Source organism: Salvelinus alpinus, chromosome 13 (genome assembly GCF_045679555.1).
Source record: "Salvelinus alpinus chromosome 13, SLU_Salpinus.1, whole genome shotgun sequence".
Classification (NCBI taxonomy): Eukaryota; Metazoa; Chordata; class Actinopteri; order Salmoniformes; family Salmonidae; genus Salvelinus; species Salvelinus alpinus.
In genome coordinates, this window is record NC_092098.1 from 3,567,822 (window position 1) to 3,579,021 (window position 11,200).

The following is an 11,200-nucleotide window of genomic DNA, read 5'->3' on the forward strand; positions in this document are numbered from 1 at the left end:
TAGATTTTTTTAATGCAACCACAGGAGGATTCAGGACCCTGTTACTTCGCTGCATAATACTGTAAATAAATGTGACTGGACAATTGTCAGAGTCAGGATCTGGGCCCAAGCGACCAAAAAAATACAGTTTTTACATACACTACATGACCAAAATTGTGGACACCTGCACGACAAACATCTCATTCCAAAATCATGGGCATTAATATGGAGTTGGTCCACCCTTTGCAGCTATAACTGCCTCCACTCTTCTGGGAAGGCTTTCCACTAGATGTTGGAACATTGCAGCGGGGACTTGCTTCCATTCAGCCACAAGAGCAGTAATAAGGTCGGGCTCTGATGTTGTGCGATTAGGCCTGCCTCGCAGTTGGCGTTCCAATTCATCCCGAAGGTGTTCGATGGGGTTGAAGTCAGGGCTCTGTGCAGTCCAGTCAATTTCTTTCACACCGATCGATAAAACTTTTCTGTATGGACCTCCCTTTGTGCGTGGGGCATCATCATGCTGAAAAAGAAAAGGGCCTTCCCCAAACTGTTGCCACAAAGTTGCAAGCACAGAATTGTCTATAATGTCATTGTATATTGTAGCGTTAAGATTTCCCTTCACTGGATCTAATGGGCCTAGCCCAAACCATGAAAAACACCCCCAGACCATTACTCTTCCTCCACCAAACTTTAGTTGGCACTACGCATTGGGGCAGGTTGCGATCTCCTGGCATCCGCCAAACCCAGATAAGTCCGTCGGACTGCCGTATGATGAAGCGTGATTCATCACTCCAGAGAATGTGTTTCCACTGCTCCAGAGTTCAATGGCGGCGAGCTTTAGACAACTCTAACCAACACTTGGCATGGCGATCTTACGCTCGGCCATGGAAACCCATTTCATGAAGCTCCCGACAAACAGTTATTGTGCTGACTTTGCATCCAGAGGCAGTTTGGATACAACCGAGGTCAGCTGTTGGTTTTTGTTTTTTTAAACACACTACGCGCTTCAACAGTCCCGTTTTGTGAGCTTGTGTGGCCTACCACTTCACGGCTGAGCCATTGTTGCTCCTAGACTTTACAATAACAGCACTTAAGTGTATTCATTTTACTATCAATTGGGGAGAGAGCCTCAAATCACATTAATTTGTACATCACAATATACATCTGAATCGTGGCAAAGTTGCTTCCTGTTTGTCACATATTTGTTCCCGTTCGCGTGGGTAAAACAAAATTGATTGATTGACAAATAGTGCCTCCTACAACAAATAGTGCCTCCCACAACATCATCTGCAAGTTGCAGAAAATTTGATTGCAGTCGAGTCTTCATCTGCAAGTTGATTGCAGTCGAGTCTTCATGAGCTTTGATCACATGGTTCTTGTAAAGTTCACGCAGCCGACATGTCTGTTCACGCAGTCGGCAAGTCAGACAATATTTATCCCCATAATGCAACACACTTTGAAAGGCGAACCACTCGAACGCGCCAACATTCATCCACAAAGGAAAACGCACACTGGTATGCCTTTGATTTTATTAGGCATATGGATTTACAAAGAAAACCATACATTGGGTAAATATACTTGTATGTCAAACAAAATACAAAACAAGTCTACCTTCTACCCCATTGTATGGCACCTGAAAGCAACAGTGCTCTGTAGAGGACAGGGTGGGTGCTGTCAAAACTGTGTTCCCTGACTGTTCTCTCTGAACACACCAAGCTTGTGCTTCTGTCTAGCTATGTTCCATTCACTGTACTATGAAAGCTAGTTATTACAAATATTGCCTCGTCAGACTATTACTCTGTTCCAGCTGGCTGATAGGTACTGTTTGGTGTAGCAGAGAATTTTCAACCAACCTTACCCAGACTGTCGATACGTCTAAAATTCCCAACTTGGAAGACAATCAATGTCTTATAAACGTCCATGTCTAGTTGCAGGGGTTCGTTTAAGCAATAAGGCATGAGGGGGTGTGGTGTATGGCCAATATACCACAGCTAAGGACTGTTCTTATGCGCAAGGCGGAGTGCCTGGATACAGCCCATATACCATAAACCCCTGAGGTGTCTTATTGCTATGATAAACTGGTTACCAACGTAATTAGAACAGTAAAAATGTAACGTTGTCATACCCATGGTATATGGTCTCATACAACGGCTTTCAACCAATCAGCATTCAGGCCTCGAACCATCAGTTCATAATTTAATTTAGAAAATTGGTTATTCAATTAAATAAAAGTTCTGTTCCATGAAGTAATCCAACAAGGTGTACGTCGCCATCTTGACCATTTTAAATTTTCTCTCATTGATCAAGAGGTGGTAGGTGTCCACCACAAAGTGCTGCATGTCATGATGACACTCACCTGTCTCGATCAATGAGTGAGAAGACTTGAAATAGACAAGATGGCGGCGTACACATTTTTGGATTACTTCTTGGAGCAAACTATTTATTTAATAACGGAGCATTTTCTAAATTCAAACAAAGCCCATGCAACTAGACATTGACGTTTTTAGGAAGACATTGGTTGTTTTCCATGTCGGAAATTGAGTAAGTGTCGCCAAGTTAAGGTTGATCGGAAATTCTGTGATACGCCGCAAACAGTACCTAACCTGTAATGGTTAATGGAGCTTCACATTAGCCCGTTGTAATCTGCTAACTATATGAAAGCATGTAGCACAGGAGAACACTAACTGGAAAATATATTCTGTAAGTGCAAGTGAATTCCAGAACACACTAGTTAAGAAACAGTGCTGTAAACACAGAAGGAGTAAGAGCTGAAGTTGAACCAAGCAGACAGGTAGGTTAGTAATGCACAGAAGAATGGGAACAGTCTTGTTACTGTCAATGGTAATATCTGACTGTATTCCATTCTGCATACTTCCATGTCCAGTCCACCCAAATTAGCATGAAAGTGGATTTCCAGTGTTCTCTATACCGTTTTAACTCCTGTTCAGCTCAGGCTCCCTCCCTCAGTCACAGACAAGCTCCATCAGGACTCATGGCTATTGGTCAATGCCCTCTTCCATCTCTGCTTCATTGCCGGGGGCGGAGCCTTCTTGTTCTGGGTCGCCTGGGAGCACGTCTGTGACCTTCTGAATGAGCTCCTCAATCTGCTCCTCTGACAACCGCTCCTCACTCTCCTCTACCATCTACACACACACACACACACAGTTAATCTCACCCACAACAAACACTAGTGTAGGATAGAAGGAGATGAGCAAGAGAAAGGTAGGAGAGTAAGAGAATAAAGAGTGAAGGATAAGCGTGGTCTCACCAGTTGGATCTCTACAGCAGTCTCTGGTCTGTGGTTCAGTAGCTGCAGCTTCTCAGCCCTATGGACAAACACACACATCACTGTCAGTGTGTGTGTCATATGTTTCCAAATGACATGTCATGTTCAATGGCATGTAAGAGTTACATTTGTGTTTGACAGAGATTACACAGGGGCAGGAGGAGTGGGTAGTGTGTGTGTTTTGCCACTCACTTGGTGAGTTTGTGAGGCACCATGGTGGTAAGGAAGTTCTTGACCGTCTCTGGGTTCTGCCTGCTGCACGGAGTCTTGGACAGGTACTTCAGCGTCTGGAAAGAGAGACAACATGTGTGCGTCTGCTGCAAACCCTGTACATTAAGTTCTGCTGGTCTCTGGCTACAGTGTGTTTGTGAGTGTGTACCCATCGTGGTACTAACCTCATATATAAAAATGTTGAGGTTCTGCGGTGTGTGTTACTAACCTCGTACATGATGGTGTTGAGGTTCTGTTGTCCAGCGCTGTGTTTGTTCTTCCCACTGTCCTTTCTCTGTTCCTTCAGATCTGTCAGGAGCTGGTACACCTAGGAGAGAGAAAGATTGAGAGGGAGATGGAGGGGGAGTGAGTGAGAAAGGAAGGAAGAGAGATTACCAGAGGGAGAGATGGGATGCAAATACAGTGACAGGGGGATGAGTGAGACAGAAGTACGGTGGGGGGGAGGGAGTGCGTGAGACAGAAAGAAATATGGAGGGAGGGAGGGACGGGATGCAAATAGTGACATATGACATATCAAAATGACACAAAAAAATGTAAAATACAATGGGCCGCAACCAAATAATATAAATTACCTCATAGTTGCTGAGCATAGCAGCATTGGCATCCTTCCTGAAAGATAAACATGAGACAGACAATGGAAAAGGACTAACATCTTACGTTGTAATGCCATGAGATTGTACTACATACTTGACTCACTCAACAAGTGGAAATGTGGAAGACCCCCTGTGACCCACCAAAACTACAGATTTATAGTGGTAATCTTTGTTGATTTGTGAGATTTACTAAAGTCTAAATGTATTTTTCAAATAGTCTTGAACCAGCAGGTTAGCGTTTTTCATCATGAAAAATGTTCTGGATGCAGAACTGGAGACTGGTCACTAACTGGCACAGCCACAAAGTCATAAAATCTGATTTCAAACCTAACCTTAACCACACTGCTTAGCCGAATGCCTAACCCCAACTTTAAATTATGACCAAGAAGCGTATTTGAACTTTGCTGCTGGCCTATCTAAGGCTTAAGGGGAAATCGCTCAGACTCATGATAATGAACGCCAACCTGCATACTGGTAATCGGAGGACAACATGTTTGTGCCAGAAAGAAAACAACTTTATAAGACATAGCTAGCTAATAGTACCTACTCTGGTTATTTAGCTAAAAAAAAATACATGATTCCATAATCATGATCAGGCACAAGGCAATACGATGTAGGCCTAGGTATCATCTTTGTTTTATAATCACCGTGTGTTGCGTGCACTGCTGAGTCTGTACAGGAAAAGCTAGCTCGATATTTCACAAGAAAACAACTACGCACAACAGTTAGACCATTTTAACATAAATCTATGTCGATGAAATAAATTGTCAGAAAATGCTTACACTTCCATTTTGCCGGCAACTCTAGCTTGGTCCCTTGCCAAATTAATCCGCTTGGAAACATGTTGGTTGATAAAATGAGTTCCTAGCCCACAGACGTTTATATAACTCGTGACAGTACCGTTCTACTAGCAGCAGGATATTATGCTGGCAGCACGATCTCGGATTTTAGTTTTCACTTTGGGAATATATTGCTAAATTTGGGGAATATATTTGTTTTAGGACTCTAGTGCAATATAACTGTTTTTCACAGCATTGAACCCACCTCAGAAAAAATGTATGGATAATTTGACATATTCTTCTTATTATTAAAAGTTTACACACATTTTACACAAATACTATAACGCTGAGAGTTATTGTGCAGGCTATATTTAAAACAATACACTTTTAATAAAATAGAAATGTACACTGAGTGCACAAAACATTAAGAACACCTTCCTAGTTGCACGAGTCCCCCACAGTTCTGTCAAGTTGGCAGGATGTCCTTTGGGTGTTGGACCATTTTTGATACACACGGGAAACTGCAGTGAAAAACCCAGAAAAACCCAGAAGCCTTGTAGTTTTTGACACAAACCAGTGTGCCTGGCACCTACTACCATACCCCGTTCAAAGGCACTTAAATATTTTGTCTTCCCCATTCATTCTATGAATGGCACACATACACAATCCATGACTCAATTGTCTCAAGGTTTACAAATCCGTATTTAACCTGTCTCCTCCCCTTCATTTACACTGATTGCACTTCAAAGCATTTCGTCGGTAGCCATGAAGTACTTTGAAAGGCTGGTCATGGCTCGCATCAACACCATCATGCCGGAAACCCCAGACCTACTTCAATTCGATACTGCCCCAACAGATCCACAGATTACGCAATCTCAATCGCACTGCCCTTTCCCACCTGTACAAAAGGAACACCTATGTGAGAATGCTGTTCATTGACTACAGCTCAGTATTCAAAACCATAGTGCCCACAAAGGTCATCACTAAGCTAAGGACCATGGGACTAAACACCTCGATCTGCAACTGAATCCTGGACTTCCTGACGGGCTGCCCCCAGGTGGTAAGGGTAGGAAACAACACATCTGCCATGCTGATCCTCAACACTGGGGCCCCTCAGAGGTGCATGCTTAGTCCCCTCCTGTACTCCATGTTCACCCACGACTATGTGGCCAAGCACGACTCCAACACCATTATTACGTTTTCTGAAGACACAGCAGTGATGTGTCTTCCTGATCACCGACAACGACAAGACAGCCTATGCTGCCCTACCAATCAAAAGGCAGTAACTGCTCATTTGGTCGAAAATGAGTTAATGTCATTTTTGCTACATTAAATACATGCTTAATCATGTGGACAAGTATCCTGCCTCTATTCTATTGTGTTTTGGAGAAAATGGAGGTCATGTTAGCAGTAACTGCATAAAGTTACTGTGAAACTAAGGTAAATAAAAGCCATTTTTCTCAGTTCCACGCTATGAGCAATTACTGCCTTTTCGCTTGGTAGGGCAGTATGGGGAGGAGGTCAGAGACCTGGCAGTGTGGTGCCAGGACAACAACCTCTCCCTAAATGTGAGCAAGACAAAGGAGCAGATTATGGACTATAGGAAAAATCTAATCAAAACGCCGAATACGCCGAATACGCCGAATACAACATTCACCGTATAGTGAAATGCCTACTTACAAGCCCTTAACCAACCATGCAGTTTTAAGAAAAATACCTACAAAAAATAAGAAATAAAAGTAACAAATAATTAAAGAGCAGCAGGAAAATAACAATAGCGAGCCTATATACAGGGAGTACCGGTACAGAGTCAATGTGCGGGGGCACCGGGTTAGTCAAGGTAATTGAGTTAATATGTACATGTAGGTAGAGTTATTAAAGTGACTATGCATAGATAATAACAGAGAGTAGCAGCAGCGTAAAAGGGGGGGGGGGGGATAATGCAAATAGTCTGGGTAGCCATTTGATTAGATGTTCAGGAGTCTTATGACTTGGGGGTAGAAGCTGGTTAGAAGCCTCTTGGACCTAGACTTGGCGCTCCGGAACCGCTTGCCGTGCGGTAGCAGAGAGAACAGTCTATGACTAGGGTGGCTGGAGTCTTTGAACATTTTTAGGGCCTTCCTCTGACACCGCCTGGTATAGAGGTCCTGGATGGCAGGAAGCTTGGCCACAGTGATGTCCTGGCCCATATGCACTACCCTCTGTAGTGCCTCGCGAGCGTAGGCTGAGTAGTTGCCATACCAGGCAGTGATACAACCAGTCAGGATACTCTCGATGGTGCAGCTGTAGAACCTTTTTAGGATCTGAGGACCCATGCCAAATATTTTCAGTCTCCTGAGGGGGAGAAGGTTTTGTCGTGCCCTCTTCACAACTGTCTTGGTGTGCTTGGACCATGTTAGTTTGTTGGTGATGTGGACGCCAAGAATCAAATCAAAGCAAATGTATTTATATAGCCCTTCGTACATCAGCTGATATCTCAAAGTGCTGTACAGAAACCCAGCCTAAAACCCCAAACAGCAAGCAATGCAGGTGTAGAAGCACGGTGGCTAGGAAAAACTCCCTAGAAAGGCCAAAACCTAGGAAGAAACTTATAGAGGAACCAGGCTATGAGGGGTGGCCAGTCCTCTTCTGGCTGTGCCGGGTGGAGATTATAACAGAACATGGCCAAGATGTTCAAATGTTCATAAATGACCAGCATGGTCAAATAATAATAATAACAGTAGTTGTCGAGGGTGCAGCAAGTCAGCACCTCAGGAGTAAATGTCAGTTGGTTTTTCATAGCTGATCATTAAGAGTATATCTACCGCTCCTGCGGTCTCTAGAGAGTTGAAAACAGCAGGTCTGGGACAGGTAGCACGTCCGGTGAACAGGTCAGGGTTCCATAGCCGCAGGCAGAACAGTTGAAACTGGAGCAGCAGTACGGCCAGGTGGACTGAGGACAGCAAGGAGTCATCATGCCAGGTAGTCCTGACGCATGGTCCTAAGGCTCAGGTCCTCCGAGAGAGAGAAAGAAAGAGAGAGAGAGAATTAGAGAGAGCATACTTAAATTTACACAGGACACCGGATAAGACAGGAGAAGTACTCCAGATATAACAAACTGACCCTAGCCCCCCGACACATAAACTACTGCAGCATAAATACTGGAGGCTGAGACAGGAGGGGTCAGGAGACACTGTTGCCCCATCCGATGATACCCCCGGACAGGGACAAACAGGAAGGATATAACCCCACCCACTTTGCCAAAGCACAGCCCCCACACCACTAGAGGGATATCTTCAACCACCAACTTACCATCCTGAGACAAGGCCGAGTATAGCCCACAAAGATCTCCGCCACGGCACAAACCAAGGGGGGGTGCCAACCCAGACAGGAAGATCACGTCAGTGACTCAACCCACTCAAGTGACGCACCCCTCCTAGGGACGGCATGAAAGAGCACCAGTAAGCCAGTGACTCAGCCCCTGTAATAGGGTTAGAGGCAGAGAATCCCAGTGGAGAGAGGGGAACCGGCCAGGCAGAGACAGCAAGGGCGGTTCGTTGCTCCAGAGCCTTTCCGTTCACCTTCACACTCCTGGGCCAGACTACACTCACTCATATGACCCACTGAAGAGATAAGTCTTCAGTAAAGACTTAAAGGTTGAGACCGAGTCTGCGTCTCCCACATGGGTAGGCAGACCATTCCATAAAAATGGAGATCTATAGGAGAAGGCCCTGCCTCCAGCTGTTTGCTTAGAAATTCTAGGGACAATTAGGAGGCCTGCGTCTTGTGACCGTAGCGTACGTGTAGGTATGTACGGCAGGACCAACTCGGAAAGATAGGTAGGAGCAAGCCCATGTAACGCTTTGTAGGTTAACAGTAAAACCTTGAAATCAGCCCTTGCCTTAACAGGAAGCCAGTGTAGGGAGGCTAGCACTGGAGTAATATGATCAAATTTGTGGGTTCTAGTCAGGATTCTAGCAGCCGTATTTAGCACTAACTGAAGTTTGTTTAGTGCTTTATTCGGGTAGCCGGAAAGTAGAGCATTGCAGTAGTCTATCCTAGAAGTAACAAAAGCATGGATTCATTTTTCTGCCACAGTTTTGGACAGAAAATGTCTGATTTTTGCATTGTTACATAGATGGAAAAAAGCTGTCCTTGAAACAGTCTTGATATGTTCGTCAAAAGAGAAATCAGGGTCCAGAGTAACGCCGAGGTCCTTCACAGTTTTATTTGAGACGACTTTACAACCATCAAGATTAATTGTCAGATTCAACAGAAGATCTCTTTGTTTCTTGGGACCTAGAACAAGCATCTCTGTTTTGTCCGAGTTTAAAAGTAGAACGTTTTCAGCCATCCACTTCCTTATGTCTGAAACACAGGCTTCTAGCGAGGGCAATTTTGGGGCTTCACCATGTTTCATTGAAATGTACAGCTGTGTGTCATTCGCATAGCAGTGAAAGTTAACATTATGTTTTCGAATGACATCCCCAAGAGGTAAAATATATAGTGAAAACAATAGTGGTCCTAAAACAGAACCTTGAGGAACACCGAAATGTACAGTTGATTTGTCAGAGGACAAACCATTCACAGAGACAAACTGATATCTTTCCGACAGATAAGATCTAAACCAGGCCAGAACTTGTCCGTGTAGACCAATTTGGGTTTCCAATCTCTCCAAAATAATGTGGTGATCGATGGTATCAAAGGCAGCACTAAGGTCTAGTAGCACGAGGACAGATGCAGAGCCTCGGTCTGACGCCATTAAAAGGTCATTTACCACCTTCACAAGTGCAGTCTCAGTGGTATGATGGGGTCTAAAACCAGACTGAAGCATTTCGTATACATTGTTTGTCTTCAGGAAGGCAGTGAGTTGCTGCGCAACAGCTTTTCCTAAAATTTTTGAGAGGAATGGAAGATTCAATATAGGCCGATAGTTTTTTATATTTTCTGGGTCAAGGTTTGGCTTTTTCAAGAGAGGCTTTATTACTGCCACTTTTAGTGAGTTTGGTACACATCCGGTGGATAGAGAGCCGTTTATTATGTTCAACATAGGAGGGCCAAGCACATGAAGCAGCTCTTTAAGTAGTTTAGTTGGAATAGAGTCCAGTATGCAGCTTGAAGGTTTAGAGGCCATGATTATTTTCATCATTGTGTCAAGAGATATAGTACTAAAACACTTAAGTGTCTCTCTTGATCCTAGGTCCTGGCATTGTTGTGCAGACTCAGGACAGCTGAGCTTTGGAGGAATACGCAGATTTAAAGAGGAGTCCGTAATTTGCTTTCTAATGATCATGATCTTTTCCTCAAAGAAGTTCATGAATTTATTACTGCTGAAGTGAAAGCCATCCTCACTTGGGGAATGCTGCTTTTTAGTTAGCTTTGCGACAGTATCAAAAATACATTTGGGATTGTTCTTATTTTCCTCAATTAAGTTGTAAAAATAGGATGATCGAGCAGCAGTGAGGGCTCTTCGATATTGCACGGTACTGTCTTTCCAAGCTAGTCGGAAGACTTCCAGTTGGGTGTGGTGCCATTTCCGTTCCAATTTTCTGGAAGCTTGCTTCAGAGCTCGGGTATTTTCTGTATACCAGGGAGCTAGTTTCTTATGACAAATGTTTTTCGTTTATAGGGGTGCAACTGCATCTAGGGTATTGCACAAGGTTAAATTGAGTTCCTCAGTTAGGTGGTTAACTGATTTTTGTCCTCTGACGTCCTTGGGTAGGCAGAAGGAGTCTGGAAGGGCATCAAGGAATCTTTGTGTTGTCTGAGAATTTATAGAACGACTTTTGATGCTCCTTGGTTGGGGTCTGAGCAGATTATTTGTTGCGATTGCAAACGTAATAAAATGGTGGCTTTCAACCTGCTCCACTACAGCCCCCCCACGAACAGGCCCCCATTAACATCGATGGGACTGAAGTGGAGAGGGTCGAGAGTTTCAAGTTCCCTAGTCAGCACCTCACCCCCTATCTCCATTCATCCCAGGTAGCTAACAGAGGTTTTAGTAGTCAGCATCAGGAACTAAACTGGCTGCATGTTGAGGCTAGGGTGTCCCAGATTAGACTAGGTTTGGTTTACAGGAGTATTTATGGTCCTGCGCCCAGATATCTAAGTGATTACTTTCCTCGTGTTAGGGATGCACACAATCACAGCACCAGATCAGGTGTTGCTGATGTGTGCTTATAAGTAATGCTGGGAAAGGTACTTTCTTGTATACTGGAGCCTCAGAATGGAATGAGTTGCCTCTGCCCATAAAAACAATGTCCTCTCTGGGCAGCTTTAAAAATAAAGTAAAAATATGTTTGATGTCTTCTGTGCCCATATGAATAACCCCTATGATGTAACTGGAGTGATGA

General features: G+C 44.0%; 1 protein-coding gene across 2 annotated transcripts; it reads right to left on the reverse strand.

The window, feature by feature from the left end:
• Window positions 1–1,491: 1,491 nt before the first annotated feature.
• crcp (calcitonin gene-related peptide-receptor component protein) lies at window positions 1,492–4,978 on the reverse strand. 2 transcript variants are annotated; one of them, XM_071337471.1, is made up of 6 exons: window positions 4,872–4,978; window positions 4,069–4,105; window positions 3,705–3,803; window positions 3,458–3,552; window positions 3,248–3,305; window positions 1,492–3,122 (listed from the first exon to the last, which is right to left on the reverse strand). In XM_071337471.1, the coding sequence occupies exons 1-6, from the start codon at window positions 4,877–4,879 to the stop codon at window positions 2,976–2,978; spliced, it is 444 nt and encodes a 147-aa protein (XP_071193572.1). In that variant the 5' UTR covers window positions 4,880–4,978; the 3' UTR covers window positions 1,492–2,975. The 2 variants fall into 2 exon arrangements, with proteins under 2 accessions (XP_071193572.1, XP_071193573.1); XM_071337472.1 differs by having other exon boundaries at window positions 4,737–4,882.
• Window positions 4,979–11,200: the final 6,222 nt, after the last annotated feature.

Bases quoted from the DNA above. Each gene is read 5' to 3' on its own strand.
- crcp (XM_071337471.1), bottom strand. The intron at 3,306-3,457 runs GTGAGTGGCAAA...GTTTGTCCATAG, and splicing joins GTGCCTCACAAACTCACCAA to GGCTGAGAAGCTGCAGCTAC. The intron at 3,123-3,247 runs GTGAGACCACGC...GTGTGTGTGTAG, and splicing joins CTGCTGTAGAGATCCAACTG to ATGGTAGAGGAGAGTGAGGA.